The sequence below is a fragment of the Oryctolagus cuniculus genome, chromosome 5 (assembly GCF_051225735.1).
Source record: "Oryctolagus cuniculus isolate XC-2025 breed Fujian yellow rabbit chromosome 5, ASM5122573v1, whole genome shotgun sequence".
In the NCBI taxonomy this organism is placed as follows: Eukaryota; Metazoa; Chordata; class Mammalia; order Lagomorpha; family Leporidae; genus Oryctolagus; species Oryctolagus cuniculus.
Window position 1 is genome coordinate 127,648,371 of NC_142871.1, and position 19,405 is coordinate 127,667,775.

Genomic DNA, 19,405 nt, shown 5'->3' on the forward strand with positions numbered 1-19,405 from the left:
AGTGTTGGGGGGGAGGGGCGAGGACCTGTCCTCCTCCCAGGTGTGTCCTCAGCAGGGTCCGGCTGTGCTCAAAGGGCTGCCTCCCCAGCCCTGCTGCCCACCCACCAAACTCGCCACTTCCCCCACTCCCATCCCAGCTTGGACCTTCCACGACTCCCAGCCGTCAGCCCGCGTCTCCTTAAAGGATAGAGGAAGCTTCTCTGTGTCCCTGGGGAGGGCTCTGACCTGGGTTGTGGGCCAGGCTCTGCCTCCGACGGTGGCGGGACCCCAGCCGGCCTTCCCCCCGAACCTCGGGCCCCTCACCTGGGCAGTGAGCAGGCTGGACGCGGTGAGCAGCAGGCAGACCTGTATTTTTTTAAGTCGTGGAGTTCGCTCTCGTTTTACCAACTCTTATGCGTGACCCCAATACAGAAACTAGATGAGGAGGGGACCACTGTGGTTGAGATGGGACCGAGGCGCTGGGAGCCCTCCCAGCCCTGGGGCCGGCCGGGCCAGGGAGCGTATGGAGGAAAGCTAGTGGAAGCATCTACCGCACCCTGAGTAACTGGGTGCTTACGTCAATACACGAGGAGCGACGCTCATCTACTGAGCCTGTGGTTTGGCTGCTAGGGTATCTCATGATAGAGTCGTGTGAAGTTTCCTCTAGAGGTCAATTGTAGAAATAAAAACCGTTGATTCAAAGCACGAGTAGTAATCCAGGCGGGACACCGTTAGAGCCCATATCGGGAGGGCGGCCCGGAAGGAGGCGGGGCGTGCGTCCACAGCACGTAGAGAGACCTTCCCAGCCCTCACCTCCAGGACCCCTCAGCCAGCAGGAGGAGCCAGGCTGCCCCTGGCACCGCCCCCCACCCCCCCTCCCCTCCGTGCCTGCTGCAGGCGCTGGCCAGCTTCCCTGTCTGGGGTGGTCCAAGGTCGGGGCAGCGGGCAGGTGAGCGGAACCCACTCTCTCGTTCCCCCAGTCTCAGAGAAGTGCCCTCCGACCTGGTGTCTCCCTCCCTAATCCCCCTGGGAGGCCCCCCAACCCTTTCCATCTATTCCCTGCACCTCCCCCGCCCCCACCAGCTGGAGGCTGACTCCCAACCAGAGGGAGAGCGTCTTTGCCAAAAAGGGCACCACGCTCCAGCCTGTGTCTCTCCCAGGTGCCCGTGACAGCCAGGCCATTGTAGTTCAGGAGCAGAGCTAAAACAACTGTCCTCTGTGGTTATGTAGATCTTGGGGGGAGGGTAGCCTTAAAGTTGGGGGATGCAAAGAATGGGGATGGGCCCCCCTGTAGCAAACAGCCCTGCTCCCCAGCTGTTGTGAGGTGTCACTGCAGCAAGAGGGATTTGAGTTAAACCAGGGATGGTCAGGTCATTGCCAACTAGCAATGAATTACAGGCTTGTGGGAAACCGTGTGGCATGGCACATCACCATGAGGATGAAAGACTCATGCAGGCTCCTGAAAAAGTGCAGATTTCTCCTATATAAACAGAACTTCCCACAGGACCACCCGCCTCCATGTACTGTTTGACTGACATCAAACTTGAGCAAATGCCCCCACCATTGAGTCTGAATGCACACAGGTGCACACACACACACACACCATGGCTGGCATCTGTCATGATTCAGATCCCCATCCCTGTCTGCTTGGTAGGATTATAAACCACTTTTTAAAAAATTATTTATTTGCAGCTGGTGCTGTGTCATAGCAAGTTAGGCTTCCACCTGCAAAGCCATCATCCCATATGGGCCCCAGTCCAAGTCCTGGCTGCTTCACTTCCTACCCAGCTCTCTGCTACGGCCTGGGAAAGCAGTAGAAGATGGCCCAAGTGCTTGGGCCCCTGCACTCACGTGAGAGACCCAGAAGAAGCTCCTGGCTCCAGGGTGTTTCAGCCCCAGCCGTTGTTGCCACGTGGGGAGTGAACCAGCAGATGGAAGATTCTGTGTGTGTGTGTGTGTGTCCCCCTCTCTCTGAAACTCTTTCAAATAAATGCATAAATCTTTTTAAAAATATTTGACAGAGAACCCATCCACTGGTTTACTTGCCAAATGCCCACAGTGGCTGGGGTAGGGCCAGGGCCAAAGCCAGGAGCCAGGAACTCAATCCAGGTCTCCCACATGAGCTGAGGAACCCAATTACTTGAGTCATCAGTGCTGTCTCCCAGGGTTGGAGGTAGAAGCCAGAGCTGGGAATCGAACCCAAGTACTCCAATGCAGGATGTGAGTTTCTTTCTTTTTTTTTTTTAAGATTTTATTTATTTATTCGACAGGTAGAGTTACAGACAGTGAGAGAGAGAGAGAGAGACAGAGAGAAAGATCTTCCTTCTGTTGGTTCACCCCCCAAATGGCTGCTACAGACAGCGCTGCGCCAATCTGAAGCCAGGAGCCAGGAGCCTCCTCCTGGTCTCCCACGCAAGTGCAGGGGCCCAAGGACTTGGGCCATCCTCCTCTGCCCTCCCAGGCCATAGCAGAGAGCTGGACTGGAAAAAGTGCAACCGGGACTAGAACCCAGCGCCCATATGGGATGCCGTCGCTGCAGGCGGAGAATTAACGTAGAGCGCCACGGCGCCGGCCCCATGGATGTGAGTTTCTTAAACACTAGGCTAAACGCCTATCCCCATGACCTGAGGAGTTGTGGGTGTTTAGCTTCTCGTGGTGGTGGTGGTGATGGTTGTTTTGCTTATTAGGGCCATAGGAGGAACTTCCTAAAATGGACATGGTGACCCTTATGTTTCAAATCTGGTAATATTTAAATACTAAGGGCTATTCCCAATTTACACCTAAGAGTGCCCCACCCGTACCACACAGCCTCCTTCAAGCAACACACATACATGGCAGAGATGCACCCTCCCTCCCACACATCATCTCTATGTGCAACCCGCAACCCATTCTTCACGCCCAAAGCCAAGTCACTACGGGAGTCTCCTGCAGGGACCCGCGCATAACTGCGTCCTGGAATATTTTATTGCAACCATGCTTGGCCGCGTGTCTCCCCATTGGCCTGTGAGGTCCTGGAGGAAGGAACCGTCGCCTCTGTGTGTCTAACATGGAGCACGAGTTCCTAGCAGTGCTCATAAATGCTTGTTGAAGAGAGAGCGGAAGCAGCACAAACACACAGGTAGACTCCAGCTTTGTCCTGGGGGCAGCATGGGGGTGTGGCTGCAGTGCCACCATCGAGGCTGTGGGCACCAGGTCTGTAGGGTTCCACCAGAAGCCCAGGAAAGCCCAGTCCTGACTCAGGGCCCCGCAGCCAGAAGACTAGGGACCGGGTTGCTCAGTGGGGAAAGGTGGGAGAGAGGCCAGCAGGGGCAAGGGAGGAGCCGGAGGGCCGAGAGGTGCTGAGCAGCGGCCCGAGCATGGAGCCTCCCTGCCACCGAGTCACCCGGAGGCTCTGGGGCCATCCTTCACTGTGCAGGTTCTGGACTCCCGGCCCAGCCCCTCTGCGGCCGCCATGCTCTCCAAGGAGGTGAGCTGAGCTTCCTGTTCAGTGGATTCTATGTAGTATTAAGACAAGAACACCAGTGACACCAGGCACCACCATACGCCGCCACCCCCAGTGCAGAAGCAGCGGGCAGTGGGCTCAGCCGGCAGCCTTGGCTTCCCCGTCCCCAGCCCCCTCCTCATCCTGCTCGCCATTCTGGAGCCTGCGCACGATGCGGGTGAGGTCCAGGCTTTGTGTGAGCGTGTCCAGGAGCATCTGGTCCTTCTGCACACCCTCCATGAATTCCTCCAGGGACAGCTCCCCTGGTAGAGAGAGAGGGAGCCACGGGCATTCAGGGCCGCAGTCCAGGGTCCAGAGCCCGCTAGGGGAAGCAGCCTGTGGGTGCAGCGGGCGGGCAGAGCCGCAGTCCACTGTGCAGTGCAGGGACAGCCGGAGGAGACTAGCAGAGGGCCCTCGTGCTCCTCCTCTCCTCCCACCCTTCCCCTGGCGCCCCCTCCCCTGGTGGCCCCCCAGCGCCCCCCCCCCCCCGTGAGCCCTCCTCGGGCCCCTCACCATCCCCATTGACGTCAATCTTGGAGAACACGGTGTCGGTGAACTCCTCTGCTGTCATGGTGGAGTCGCTCCAGGGGTTAATGGTTCGAATGGCCTGGGAGGGCGGCAAAGGCACAGTGAGGCCCAGGCAGGCCCTGGGTGCAGCGGATGAGACCACGCTTGGGACGCCCACATCGCACAGAGAGTGCCTGGGCCTTCCGTCCAGCTTCCCGGTCATTGACTGGGAGGCAGGAGGTGATAGCTACTCGGGTCCTTGCCACCCACGCTGGAGATGGAGTTCCAGCCTCTCGGTGGGACCCAGCCCTGGCTGTGGTGGGCATTTGGGGAGTGAACGAGCAGGCGAAGATCTCTCTCTCTCTCTCTCTTGCTCTCCTATATAGCCCTCAACCTTTCCAATAAATGAATTAAATGTTTCATATAAAAGGTGAGGGGACCCGTCCTAATTCTGTCTCAGCGATGGGGTGGGGACAGCAAGAGACCACCGCACCCGGGCCCTTAGCAGAGCTGAGTCTCAAGAGTCCGGCTCCCCAGCCTCCTGGGACCAATAAGGAAACTATGGCCACCACCGCGGGAGAGGGACGTGGCCCAGGGCACCGGCGCTGCGGGCCGGGGCTGTCTCCCAGACCCTCAGTCTCAGTCCTGAGACTGCGAGGGGCTCGCGGCTCTGGGTCGCCCGCCCCGCCCGCTGCGCCTGGGTTACCTGGATGATGGTGAGCAGTTCGTCGCGGTCGATGCAGCCGTTGCCGTCGACGTCGTAGAGCTTGAAGTACCAGCGCAGCTTGTGCTCCACCTTCCCCTTCAGCACCAGACTGAGCGCCGCCACGTACTCCATGAAGTCGATGTAGCCGTCCTGGGCGAGGGGCGTGGAGCGTGAGCCCGCCCCGCCCCCGCCCCGCCCGGCCACACCCACCAGGCCACACCCGCCGGGACCACACCCTCCACGGACCACACCCCGTCCGGTCCACGCCCTCTAAGCAAGGCCACGCCCCCATCAGGCAGAGTTGCTGAGAGGAGACCTGGACCCCCGGGTAGGGCAGTTGCGTCCTCGCGCCCCTGGTCGCCTTTGTGCCTGTCCTCTTTTCTGTCCCCCACCCCTCACCCCAGGCCAACGCCCAGCGTAGCCCACCCGGCCTGTCCCCTAGGCTGCTCGTCAAACCTGATAAACCACTCCCATGCAGCGTGAATGAATGTCACTTGGCGGGGCGTTATGGTCTTGCCAGTGTCCCTGCACTTCCCTGTGGGTCCCACACTTGAGCCCTTCTGGGTGTGTGGGGGTGGGAGGAGGAAAACCCGCACCCGGGCACTTGGAGGAGCTGGGGTGGGCAGGAGGCGGAGCTGGGGCGAGGAGCACCTGTCTGGTTCTGCCCTTCAAGGTCTGAGTTTGACTGAGCACCGGCCACGTGCTGTGGAAGGTAGCCTGTAGGAGTCGGAACTCAGGAAGATAGAAATCCTGACCCAACAGTGCTGGGGGCACAGGCTGGAATCCTGGCTGTCCGCCCCCAGCCCAGTAACCAGCTGTAGGACCTGGGACAAGGGACTTGGTGTTAAATGAGCTCCTGTAGGAGGAGCACTCAGCTGCCATGCTACCTTGTCACCACTAGTTACCAGCATTTCTACAAAGAGGTCACTATACAGGAGGTATATTTAACAACAACACATTTGGACAGAGACAGAATCACAACACAGGAGCCCAGAACTCTGCTGGGGCTAGGGCAGTAGGAAAGGGGGCTGGGGGGCTTCCTGGAGGAGGTGATAACCCCACTGAGTCGTGGAGGAGTTGGGCTTGGGGACGGTGGCACGAGACATTCCCGCGAGACAAGAATGACACTCTGGCTGGCTCTGGCTGTGAGGTCAAAGAAGCAGGGGGCATGGGGACTGCCTCGGCCCGCTGCCCCCAAATCAAGCGTGGCTGGTGAGGGGATTCCGGGGGGGGGGGAGGGTTTGTCTAGCAGAGAGGAAAGGAGCACTGGACTCGGAGCAGGTAAGCATGGACTCCAGCCGCTGTCCCTCCATTTACTCACAACCATGACCCTGGAGCCAGGAAGTTACCCAGAGGCAAATCTGCGGCCAGTGTGAAGCACTCTTTAACGGGCACAGTTGCCTGGGGAGGGACCAGCCTGGTGCAACTGAGCGCTCCCTGTCGGGCATCCAAGCCGAGGCCAGGAGGGAGGAGGTGGGGGTGGGACAGGACAGCCTCTGAGAGCTGGGCTGTGCAGGCCTTTGAGCCACACCGTCCCCCTTCTGAGCCCCGTGGTGGGCACCGCGGTCATGTGGACATGGATAAGTGAGGAAGGGATGAGGATACGTTTGCTTTTTCGGTCTTTATCTGTCTGTAGTGCTGGACATTTTTACTAGAAGCTGTGTGACTTCTGCAATTAAAATAATACTAATAGCAATGGCTTGAAAGGTACAAGGGAAAAGGCATGGGTTTTGTGCCAGTGAGATCTAAAGCCTAGGGCTGGCGCTGGCACTGTGGTGCAGTGGGTTAACGCCCTGGCCTGAAGTGCCTGCATCCCATATGGGTGCTGGTTCGAGACCCGGCTGCTCCACATCCAATCCAGCTCTCTGCTATGGCCTGGGAAAGCAGTACAAGATGGCCCAAGTCCCTGGGCCCCTGCACCCATGTGGGAGACCTGGAGGAAGCTCCTGACTCCTGGCTTCAGACGGGGGCAGCTCCGGCCGTTATGGCCAACCAGGGAGTGAAACATCGGATGGAGGACCTCTCTCTGCCTTGCCTCTCTCTGTGTAACTCTGACTTTCAAATAAATAAAATAAATAAATCTTTAAAAATAAAAAAAAAAAAGATCTAAAGCTCCTCTTTAGCAGAGGCGTGACCCTGGACAAGCACACGACCTGGGGTCTGTTTGCTCTGCTGCAAAACGGGGATGATGCTATGTGCTTTTCAAGACCGCGGTGTGGATTCGATTCAGTGGTAGCACCGCAGTAGCACCAACCAAGTTCCCCAGGGGCTTCCTGTGCTGCCTGCTGTCTTCATTTCACTCACTCCATCTCAGCCAATCCCGGGAGGTGGGTGCTTTTGTCCCCATTTTGTACGAGAAAACTGAAGGTGAGTGAGATGGGGCCACACGGCCGATGAGTGACAAAGCCTTATGGAGAAACTGATCCCCCACGTCCTACGCTGGTGCTCAGATGCAGGATGGGAGATTTGCATGGATTTGTGTGCACCTGTGTGATTGCCAGGCCCAGCCAAGCCCAGGCACGATGCTAAAGTAAGCAAAGTGTATGCTGATCCCTGGTCCAGACGCACTGCTGGCCCCATTCTCATTGCCCAGGGTTCATCTTCTAACTCAGGGGCTGGCAGCTACTTCAACTTGGCAGCCGAACAGACTCTGCCCTCTTAGTGCAAAAGCAGCCCCAGAAGGGCAGGCTTGCCCCAGAGGCTCAGTCACTGCTTGGAACCCCCCCGCCCCATCCCATGTAGGAATGCCTGGTTCCAGTCCTGGGCTACACAGCTTCTGATCCAGTTTCCTGCTGATGTGCACTCTGACGAGCAGCAGATGATGGCCCAGGTGCTCGGGCCCTGCTACCCATGTGGGGGACCTGGATGGAGTTCCTGGGCCCTGGCTTCAGCCTGGCCCAGCCCTGGCTGTTATATTTAGAGAGTGAGCCAGCAGATGGAAGACCTCTTTCTCTCTGCCTCTTTGCCTTTCAAATAACATGAAAATAAGTAAGTTCTTTTTTAAAAAGCAACTACTAGCAATTCATAAGTAAGTGGGTACAGTGTATTCTTTTTTGTTTGTTTGTTTGTTTGTTTTGATAGGCAGAGTGGACAGTGAGAGAGAGAGAAAGAGAGAAAGGTCTTCCTTTGCTGTTGGTTCACCCTCCAGTGGCCGCCGTGGCTGGTGCACTGCCGCCGGTGCACCGCACTGATCCGAAGCCAGGAGCCAGGTGCTTCTCCTGGTCTCCCATGGGGTGCAGGGCCCAAGCACCTGGGCCATCCTTCACTGCACTCCCGGGCCACAGCAGAGAGCTGGCCTGGAAGAGGGGCAACCGGGACAGAATCCAGCACCCCGACCGGGACTAGAACCCGGTGTGCCAGCTCCGCAAGGTGGAGGATTAGCCTATTGAACTGTGGCGCCAGCCCATTTATTTATATTTATCAGGCCAAAGCTAGGAACTCAATTGAGATCTCTCATGTGGGTGGCACAAGCCCAAGGTGTGCATTAACAGATTGCTGGATTGGAAATGGAGGAGTTGGCACAATGCTGGGGGATGCTGACGTCCCGAGCAGCAGCTGCCCCACGATGCCTGCCCCCGACTCACTTCCAACAGAAAGAAAGGGATCAGGTTTGGAACAGTACAGGTGGTTCTTGCAAATGATAAAACAACAACAGAGAGGCAAACAAATGACTCAGGTTAGGCAAATACAGGGTTGAGGAGCTGCCCCTCCCTGGCGTCCTGTGTGGAATGTCAGGGGTCGTTCTGCAGATGTGTGTTCACCTGAAAGGTTTCCTTCCCGGAAAGAAGACACTTGGGCATGGGGTGTGGGGTGCTGCTGGAGCATGCTGGGTCATGGTGGGGCTGCTGGGGTGTGCTGGGTCGTGGTAGGGCTACTGGGGTGTGCTGGGTCGTGGTGGGACATGGTGGGACGTGGTGGGTGTGCTGGGACATGGCGGGACATGGTGGGGATGCTGGGGCGTGCTGGGGCGTGCTGGGGGAGGGGGGGTCCACTGCGGGCTTCCCCTCCTGCTCAGGAGCGATTGCTTCTTCTAGGGCCTTGCAGGGTGCAGCCCCCAGGTGTCCTGCTCCCCCCCCCCCCACTTCAAGACAGCCTCAGGCGGGAGGACACTGCCCTTGAGGCTGGAGCTCAAAGCTCTGTAATCCGCTTTGGCCCCTAGCTCCAATGTTAGCGAGTTTTAAATAGCCGCTGAGCCCAGCTTTCCCGAGAGGCCCCACCTATCATGGCATTTGGACCATCTGGGTGTGAGGGGCGCCTCCCCTGGGCCCACAGGGGGCACCCGGCAGCCCAAGACCTTCATGGGAGGGGACAGCAGTGGGGGCTGGGTTTGTGGCTTGGGGCTCCTTCCCCACTCCGTCTTGACGGAATTGTTCCAAATAACTGGAAGGTTTCCTGGTGAAAACCAACAATGGATGCTCCCAACATCCACGGCAGGTGTAGGTGAACAAGCTGAGGCCGACAGGGGTGATCCCGGGCCCCGCGTCACGCAGCTGACCAGAGCAGGGCCGGGGCAGGTGGGGGTGCCGTCTCACGGCTCCCAGCTACCTCTGTGTCCTCCCTCACTTCTCAGGGAATCCTCACCCACCCTAGACAGCTGGTTACTCGGGGAGACGGGCACTTTGACCATGTGTGCATCTTCAGAACCATGTGAGAAAAGATGAAGTGAGGCCGCGGCATGGCTTGGACCTGGGAGTACCCTGGCATCCCCCTATGACCAAGCAACCCTGCTCGTCCCAAGTCCCAGCGTCTACAGAACGTCACGGTAACCCAGGTCCCCGTCCAGCCCGGGATGCAGATCCAGCCGCCCACTCTGTCTCTCCTGCTGTTTGCTGTGAGCCCTGGAGGCCTTGCCGGAGCACCACGTGCTGCCCAGCACATAGTAGGTGCTCCAGAGGCTCCCCGGCAGGCTCACCCTTGCTTTGGAAGCAGCTGCCTAACCAACACTGCACAGACTGAACCCCTCAGCCTCCTAAATGATCGTACACATGAAGTAGTGCCAGCTCCGGCCGATACCTTTGCCCTGCCACCGGCTCTCCCCACCCCGCAACCTGGCCAGGCCCGCCGGGGCCTCCCTGCCAGCCGCCCCAGCCTCTGCCCACCTTGTTGAAGTCAAAGGTTTCGAACATTTGCTCCACATACTGGCTGGCCGTCGGGCTCAGGTTCTTGAGGCCGAAGAACTGGCGGAACTCGTAGAGGGTGAGCTGGCCAGAGGGGCATTCGGTCATGAACTTCTTGTACCACTGATGGCACTCGGTGCTGCTCAGCTCCTCCACCGACTTGCCCTCCACCACGTTGCCCATCTCACAGGCCTGTAGGAGGCGGGCGCCCCAGCTGGACAGCTCCTGCTCCCTGCGGCCCCTCCGCGTGAAGGCACCTGGGCCTTCCTCGCTCGCAGGCCTGGCTCCTGCAGGTCTGAGCAAAGGGCTTGAAGAGTCAGACAGGGGACATGTGGAGAGGAGGCGGGTGCAAGGACGGAGGGCTGTGCAAAGGAACCAGTACTGAAGGTGCCCGCTGCACCCTGGGAACGAGGGGTGAGAATAGAACAAAGCTGTCAGAATAGAGGCCTTGATCTGGGGGTGAGAGGATTTTCTTACCCAGTTTGCAGTCACCTAATCCCTTCTTACCGCGGCACCGTGGGTGGCTGGCCAGCGGCTGCTCTGATCCTATGACCTCTATGTCCTTCTGTGCTGAGCAGGTTCATCACCTGCCTGCATCCTGCTCTCTGACACAGGCCTGAGGTGCAGGGAGATGCAGCTGGTTCCTCCTCCAGCGTGGGACCAACTGTGGGCTCGGCACCGGGCTACTGTGCAGATTTCCAGGCTGTGCCCTGCACCCGGGCATCGCCCTGAGGGGGTTCAAGCCCACCCTGGAGAGGAAGTATGTAAGAACCCCGGTGCACGCAGACCTTGTGGGCCCCGAGAGGAGACCTGAGCAGCCAGGGGCTACACCGGACACACACACACACGCATATGCACCACGGGCCTGCTGGTCCTGTGCTGACCACACTCCTCACATTCCTCCATCTGACTCTGAACCTGACACCACAGCAGGGGCATGGGGGTGGAGAGGGCATTGGTGCCCTGAGGCATGTGTGAATGTGTGAGTGAGCGCCCAGGCACTCAGGTGCGTGGGTGAGCAGCTACCTGCCAGTCCCGGAAGTCTAGGCCAAACCTAAGGGTGCAGCAGCAGCTTCCTCTGTCGGCGCTCCGGCCACAGACTTTAAAGCTGCTTCGTGTGTAGAGTCAGCAGCGGGGGGCAGGTGCACTGACCCTGTCCTGTGTCTGCCTTCGTATCCCCCTCTCCTCTTACGTGTGCACCAAGCCCAGGGCCCCTGACTCAGGCAGGAGGAACCACTGCCCACATTTCTGCTTTCCCCCGTGGGGCCGTGGACACTTAGTCAGGTTGTGCACTGAGGGACAGACTTTGGGCACAGCAGTCAAGGCCCCACTCGAGATGGCCACACCCCATATTGAGGTGCCGGTCTGTCTCGGCTGCTCTGCATCAGATCCAGCTTCCTCTAATGCCCACCTGGGGATGGCCCAAGGTGACGGCCCAAGTACCCCCGTGGGAGACTCCGAGGGAGCTCCTGGCTCCTGCCTTTGGCCTGGCCCAGCTCTGGCTGTTGTGGGTATTTGGGGAGTGAACCAGTGAATGGAAGATCTCTCTCTCTCTCTCTCTCTGCCTTACAAATAACTGGGGCTGGTGCTGTGGTACGATGGGTTAACGCCCTGGCCTGAAGCACCAGCATCCTATATGGGCGCCGGTTCAAGTCCCGGCTGCTCCACTTCCGATCCAGCTCTCTGCTATGGCCTGGGAAAGCAGTAGAAAGTGGGCCAAGTCCTTGGCCCCTGCACCTGTGTGGGAGACCCAGAAGCTTTTGGCTCCAGCCATTGCGGCCAGCTGGAGAGTGAACCAGTGGATGGAAGACCTCTCTCTCTCTGTCTCTCTGTCTCTCCTCTGTGTAACTCTTTCAAATAAACAAATAAATATTTTTTAAAAATGAAAATAACTAAATAGTTTTTAAAAGCTGTGCTCTGATGATCAGCCACGGCAGTTTACATGTGAGGAAGGGGGCCTGTGGGGACGCTTTGTCCTGCAGCCAACCCCTCACCCTGGCTGACACACTTTCAGACACTTTCTAGTGGATCAGCCTTGCTGGGTTCCTCCCCGGGACCCCCAGCTGCACCCCAGGCCCCTCCCAGGCTGCGGGGCGGTCCTCCAGGCTGCTTCACACTAAGGCAGATGTGTATACACATACAGGCTAGCAGTCACGTGAACTCTGGATTAGGTAAATGCAATTACTAACGAATAAATTCACATGCATATATGATCTATATTGTCTGTAAAACATGGATCATGGGGCCGGCGCCGTGGCGCACTAGGTTAATCCTACACCTGTGGCGCTGGCATCGCATATGGGTGCTGGTTCTAGTCTCGGTTGCCCCTCTTCCATTCCAGCTCTCTGCTGTGGCCTGGGAGTGCAGTGGAGGATGGCCCAAGTGCTTGGGCCCTGCACCCCATGGGAGACCAGGAGAAGTACCTGGCTCCTGCCATCAGATCAGCACGGTGCGCCAGCCGCAGCACACCAGCCACAGCGGCCATTGGAGGGTGAACCAACGGCAAAGGAAGACCTTTCTCTCTGTCTCTCTCTCTCACTATCCACTCTGCCTGTCAAAAAAAAAAAAAAAAAAAAAAAAAAAAAAAAGCAGTCCCCTCTTTATGTAAACGAACAACAAAGCAGAAATGCGGGAGGTAGTCTGAGGGTGGCGGCATGAGGAAAAGAGTTTTTCTTTGCAATTTTGTGTGAGGAATGTCATGTTGTAGCTCTCTCTCTCTCTTTTTTTTTTTTTTTTTTAGATTTATTTATTTGAAAGGCAGAGTTATAGAGAGGGAGGGAGAGACACAGAGAGAAAGAGATCTTCCATCTGCTGCTTCACTCCCCAAAGGGCTGCAACAGCTGGGGCTGGGCCAGGCTGAATCAGGAGCCTGGAACTCTATCTGGGTCTCCCATATGGGTACAGGAATCCAAGCGCTTGGGCCATCTGCTGCTGCTTTCCCAGGTGCATCAGCAGGGAGCTGGATGGGAAGTGGAGCGCCAGGACTCAAACTGGCTCTCCTAGGGGAGGCCGGTGCTGTAGGGGGGGCTTCACCTGCTGTGCCACAGCCCCGCCTGGGACTCTCAGACAGTTCTCCAAGAACTGGACAGCAGTGGGGACCAGGGACCTGGAGAGGTGGCAGAGCTCTGAGGAGAAGGTAAGCGCACGGCCTGCCAGGCAGCGGGGCCAGGCCCAACGTGCATATCTGCAGACTGAGCCCTGCCTGAGCCACGGGGGAGCCCCGCCTGCAGGGGGGCCTGTGCCCTGGACGGCACCCAGCCCCACAGCCCTCCCTGGCAGCAGCTCAGGGAACACGTTAGCAACCAGAAGGGAGACCCTGCACGCCCCAGGAGGGACCTCCCATTTTTTTTTAAACAACTGAATTACTGTTTTAAAGATTTTACTTATGTATTTGAGAGGTAGAGCTACAGAGAGAGGAAGAGACAGAGAGAGGGAAGGAGACTCAGAGAGAGGTCTTCCAACCTCTGGTTCACTCTCCAATTGGCCACAACAGCCGGAGCTGACCCCATCCAACACCAGGAGCCTGGAGCTTCTTCCAGGTCAGCCATGTGGGTGCAGGGACCCAGGCACTTGGGCCGTCTTCCACTGCTGTACCAGGCCATTAGCAGGATTGGAAGTGGAATAGCCGGGACTCGAACCGGCGCCCATATGGGATGCCGGCCCCACAGGGGAAGCTTGGCCCACTATGCCACAGCACCAACCCGGGACCTCCCCACTTGACCAAGGTGCTCACCATAGGGGCCCTCAGACCCAGGCTGGGCCATGGCAGGAAGGAAGCTTGTCTGGCCCTGTCTTACAGGGCATCTGTAGACATCATCGGGGCTGGGCAGGGGCCGTGCGCCCTGGGCCAGGTCTGGCTTCTTGGATCTGGTCTCCCCCAAACCCCACTACTGCAGTTATCTGCCCTTTGCATCATAAGCACCACGGGTTGGCCTCTCTTCTTTCCAATTCTGCAACTCCTTTTGCCCATTTTCCTGAGCAAGTGACCTGAAATGCCCAGAGCTAGGAGGCGCCTCAGCTGGCCAGCGAGAGAAAGACCCGGAGGAGCTGACCCGGGCACCCCGGCCCCGTCACTCACTGCACACGCGATACTGTGACCAGAAGGAAGCCACCAAATGCTGACGCAGAGCTCAGCGCTGGGTCACGGGGTCACCAGCGATTTTTATTTTTATGCCTTGATTATAAAACGTACCTGTGTTTTCTGAAGATGGGTATTTTTGAAACAGCGCTGCGTGACCTATGCTCAACCTAAAGTGGTCCATTTAAGGGGCGTGGGGAGCCAGGACTGTCCTGGTTTGGTCCAGTTCTCCAGACACGTGGGGCAGGGCATGAGAGGGTCCCTCCGTGACCTTGTGGGGAGCCCAGCTGAAGTTGGGGTCCTTGCAGAGTCCTCTCAGGTGTCCCGGAGGAGGCAGAAGCTCATCCTCCCATCTCTCCTCCCCATTAAAGCCTCCTCAGTCTTCATGTGCGAGGACAAACGCCACCTCCTCCGTGAAGCCTTCCTGAATTCCTCTTTCCCCCTGACATTCTGCAAACGTCTGGTATCAGTTTTGTGTGCTGCACAACTGATCATGACCAAGTCAGCAGCTTAAAGCAATACACTTGGATTATCTCACAGCTTCTGTGGGCCAGATCCGGCACAGCCTGGGGTCCCACGGGCTGCACGCATGGTGTCCTATGGGCTGTATCCTCACCTGGAGGCTGGATGGGAGAGGCAGCCATGCCCCCCGTGCAGATGGCAGGTGGAGCGGTTGCCCCGGGCTGTGTGGCCGAGGGCCCTGGCGCCTGGTCTGGCCCAAGCAGCAGCCCGGCACCTCTAGAGGCCGCCCACAGTTCCAGGCCCCAGGGGCTTCCGCAACACGGCTGCTGCCCGTCATCAAGCCAGCTCTCACGGCCTCCGTCTGACATGCTGGACGAGTCTTCAGTCAAGGCATGGAGGGGCCTGCGGGGCAGCCCTGGCAGCCCCTGCCATACCTGGGTCCCGGCTGCTCCTCTTCCCATCCAGCTCCCTGCTAATGCACCTGGGCAAGCAGCAGAGAATGGCCCAAATGCTTGGGCCCGTGAACCTGTGTGGGAGACCCAGAAGAAGCTCCTGGCTCCTGGCATCAGCCTGGCTCAGCCCTGACCATGGCAGCCATTTGGGGAGTGAACCAGCAGATGGAAAACCTCTCTCTGTGTGTCCCTCTGTCTCCCTCCCTCCCTCTGAAACTCTTTCAGGGAAATAACATACATCTTTAGAAGAAAACACTAAAGAAGAAATAGGGTGGAACCCCAGGACCACAACACGGCAGGTTCCCGAGGCCTGGGTATTATTATTCCCATGCAAGTGAGAATTGGGGGCAGAAAACTTAAATCACCTGCTCGGGTCTGTAGACGTTTTAAGCGGCGGTTATCAAAGCGCCTCCACTTCACCTGCTCGTGCTGAGCCTAAGCCTGCAGGTCTCCAAAGCAGCAGCCCTGGGGGGGCGGGGGGCGCAGAGCCCACAAGCCCTCCCTCCAGTGCCACCCCCTCAGCCTGCCCCTGTGCCCTCTGCCTCACAGCTCCCTTCAGGTAGGGTGGGCCCCCACGCCCTGGCGCCAGCCCAAGGTGGGAATGGCCTCCCCTGAGACACGGCTGCCAAGTCACCCAGGACTGTATACCCCCAGGGAGCTGGAGGGAAGGGGTTGGTGGCGGGGATGGAGGGCTGGCGGGCACGGGTGATCCAGGAGGCTCTGAGGCTCTCCCAGCTCCTCTGGCTGCAGGAATACTCCAGGGACAGACGCCAAATCAGAGAAAGTGCCAGTGACTGGGGCTGAGGCAGGTGCCGGTGCGAGAGGCAGCAGCCTCGGGCCTGACCCATAGCCCTCCAGGGCTGCTCACCTGCCTGCTCTCCACAGAAACTTGGCAGGGCCCTGGGAGCCGGTGAATTTGCCTGGAGTGGTTTTCCTGCTCAAAACAAGGTGGGACTTGGGCCAGCTTCTTGAAAGGACTCAGTGGAGGCTGCTCTACCAAGGCGAGCCTCAAGGGGGCGCCATTCTCCAGGGGACCGGAAGAGGCGTTGCAAGAGAAGAGAGGACTCCTCTGATGGCAACCCTGCGCCTCACCAGTCACCGGCTGCAAGGCAGGGGCGAGCAGAGGAGGCTCCCGTTCATATTTGTGCATCTCAAGGACCCAGGCCACAGTGTCTGTGGCGTGATTTGACTGACTGGTTAGGACTTCCTACATTTATCTCTGCTTCTCTTTCAAAATCCCACTCAAATGGTACTAAGTGCGCCTAAAATGTTTTAGGGCTGGCACTGTGGCACAGCAGGTTAAGCCACCCGCTGTGACCCCAGCATCCTGTATGAGCGCCAGTTCAAGTCCCAGCTGCTCCACTTCCAATCCAGCTCCTTGCTAATGTTTTTGGGCCCCTGCACCCACGAGGGAGACCCAGAAGAAGCTCCTGGCTTCTGGCTTTAGATCAGCTCAGCTCTGGCTGTTGTGGCCATTTGGGGAGTGAATCAGTGGATGCAAGACCTGTGTGTGTGTGTGTGTGTGTGTGTGTGTCTCCCTCTCTGTAATTCTGTCTTTCGAATAAATAAAATAAATCTAAAAAAGAAGGTCCGCTCCTGCCCCCGCTGAAGGTTGTTCTGCAGAGTTGGCCCATAGAGGCCCTGGTCGCTGTCACAGCCTCACCTCGGGAAGAGAGAGGATCCGCTCTATACACGGGGAGCTATGGGCACCTCTCCAGCTTCCTCGAACAACCATCCCCCTTGAACATCAATAAGCGAGCAGAGACCAGCCTGGATGCCAAGGGGCCTGGCTCCAGCCAAGGTCAGCAGACATTTGACAAAAGGGCGCCTCTGCTGAGCCTTCACGAACACTCAGACCCCCCACTGCCCTGGGCCTCTCTGCCTTCCTCCCCACTCACCGTCCCCGGCGGCCTGGCAGCGCCACTGGCTGCTTGTCTGGGTCCCCAGGCATCCTGTCCCTCCTTCCCACACCAGCCCCCCAACCTCTTATGCGCAAGAAGTATGCCCCCACTGAATACACCACATAAGCAGAGTTGCAACGTGACTCCTAGGAACGAAACCAGCAGGGTTCACGGTCACTATTTTAACACTTGGCTCTGTGGGAAAAAGCAGCCCCAACGTGAAGGCGTTCGCTGATCTCCATGGTGGGGGCAGGGAACAGTCCAACGCGAAGCTGCTGAGTGCGGAGCTGGACAGAGATGCGCACAGTGGGCTCACACCGGCCCCTGGCTCCTTAGAAACCCTTAGCTCCTCCCCGGTTTCCAGCCCCACTACGACCAGGGTGAGAGAACCTTGGAAGAGAGCAGAGTCGTGTTCTGCCGACGTGTGTCTTTCTTACATCTGAGGGCTTGCCGGACTTGGACTCAGGACTTGGGCTTTGGAGGGGAGCTGGGGAGACTGAGAACCATGTCCTTCCAAGTGTTCAAGCCCTTCTGGGCACAACCTTGCTGTACAGCACTCCCCTGGCCTCAGCTTCCCGTCCACAGCCACCCATAAAGAAGAAGCACCAACTTTAATTGCTGCTAAGAGACCTCCCCCCACTTGCCACTGTCAGCAGGTGGACATGGCGCAGCTGTCTCAGCCCAGGCAGGTGCTGCTCCTCCTGGAGCACTCAGCCCTTTCCCTCTGGGACCGGCGGCCCCGGGGAGGCAGGTACAGTGTGGAGGGCTTCTGGCTGGCACCAGCCTAGGTGCGCCATAAGACCACGTTGGCAGGAGGCACGTCGAAGCATTTGCGAGTGTGGTCAGTGTCCCGGCGGTACAGGTAGCCGCAGGTAGGTTTCTGCAAGGTGTAGAAGGGGTTCAGAGAGTTGGAATACTGGGAGGTGTAGAACTTGAACCTGAGCTTGTCCCAGTTCCGCCCCTGGGGATCCACCACCACCGGCACGTAGGCGGCTGCCAGAGATGGCTCACGGTCCTGCTTCCACTTGCGGGACAGGGCTGGGTGTGCAGGCTTCACCTTTTTGCCTGATGGTGTCTCGGGCCCATGGCTGGGTACCGAAGGTTTCTGTAAGTCCTGAGAGGAGGGAAAGGAGAGAGTTTAGGACTTCTGATCCTAGGGCCAGGAGCAGCAGGGAGGAGAAGGGGCCACTGCCAGGGCCACCCGGGAGCACAGTGCTGCCGGCCAGGGAGCCAGGGGTCTGCAGACCTGACCGTCTGCTGCGGCTCACGGACTCTGGGAGCTGGGGATCATCCTCAGCCCCCCCTGCTCCCCCACATGTCCTATCAGTCAGCCTCTTCCACGTGGCTCCATCTGGCTTTCTGCCACTGACCCCTCAGGCCCATCCACTTCTGTTTTTTTTTTTTTAATTTATATATTTTCATTTTATTTGGAAGGCAGAGACAGCGAATGATACTCTATCCACTGGTTTACTCTCCAGATGCCTGCAACAGCCAGCGCTTTGGCCAGGCCAAAGCTGGGAGTGCACTGATTCTGGGTCTCCCACATGGGAGGTAGGAACCACATCCCTGAGACATGACTGCCACCTCCCAGGGTGCGTCGGCAGGAAGCTGGATGGGAAGTGAAAGCTGGACTCAGACCCAGGCACCATCACACAGGGTGCGTGTGTCCCAAGCTGCGTCTTAGCTGCTCCCAGATGCCAGCCCATCCCCCCACCCTCTCTTGCAAGTCTTCCTGCCTCCCCCCAGCTTGCCTTCCCAGCCCTTGCTTCTGCCCACTCCAGAGGAAGCCGCTCCAAATCGATGGCCAGACTACTTGGTTCGCTTCCTCAAAGACCTTTCGCTTGCTACTGTCTAGCAAATAAAGCCCAAAGCCGCTTGCCTTGGAGTTCAAGACCTCGGGCGACGTGGCTGCCGCTCGCCAGCTTCCCGGTCCCTGCACCGCCCCGTGCTCCAGCCACACCGCCTGACCCCTCCTTCCCGGCCACACAGCACCCTTCCAGGTCCCCCAGCCTTTACACAGGCTGTTTCCCGGCTTGGCATGCTCTCCTCCCATTCAGGAGGGAAATTCTGCCCGAGCCCCTTGGGGCACCGCTTGTCTTACTCGTCATTCTGTCTCTCTTACTCTTGGCATAACAGTCTCCAAAATCCTAGTCCCTCTCTTGCTCCAGACCAAGGCATTTAGAGAGCACTCTGGAAACGCTGGCTCCACTCAGCTGAGCTCCAGGCCGGGGCGGCTCACCTGCCAGCCACCCATTCTATTTTAGAACATCGCTCATTGTTACCAAGTGCACCCCCAATCCAGCAAAGCCAGCCTTCCCTTAGCCACCGCTCTTGCTCGCTCGCGTGTCAGGATCCACCCACTTTCTCGGGGTCCCCACTGCCTCAGTCCGCCACAGTGTTGTGACGTCTATTCACAGCTACGCATCACCACTTAACCATGAGGACACAGCAGAGAAATGTACCTCGAGGCGATTCTTTGTTCTGCGAGGCTCGTAGAATGTCCTTACACAAACTCAGATGTCACTAGGCAACAGGACTGCTGTCACGTATGCAGTGTGTCATTGACCAAAGCGCCAGCGTGTGGGGTAGCGTGTGACTATACTCCTATTTTGAAGTTTGCATTTATTTTACTTGGCAGAGAGAGAGATCTCATCTGCTGGTTCACTTCCCAAAGGCCCAGGAACCAGGAACTCAGTCTGGGTCTCCCACGTGGGTGACAGGA

At 58.1% G+C, this 19,405-nt stretch overlaps 1 protein-coding gene across 1 annotated transcript; it reads right to left on the reverse strand.

Annotated features, from left to right (window-relative positions):
* Nucleotides 1–3,421: 3,421 nt before the first annotated feature.
* On the reverse strand, nt 3,422–10,113 carry GUCA1A (guanylate cyclase activator 1A). Its single transcript, XM_002714400.6, has 4 exons — nt 9,773–10,113; nt 4,674–4,823; nt 3,974–4,067; nt 3,422–3,723 (listed from the first exon to the last, which is right to left on the reverse strand). Exons 1-4 carry the CDS (start codon nt 9,971–9,973, stop codon nt 3,560–3,562), a joined length of 609 nt encoding a protein of 202 aa, XP_002714446.1. The 5' UTR covers nt 9,974–10,113; the 3' UTR covers nt 3,422–3,559.
* Between the last annotated feature and the right edge of the window lie 9,292 nt (nt 10,114–19,405).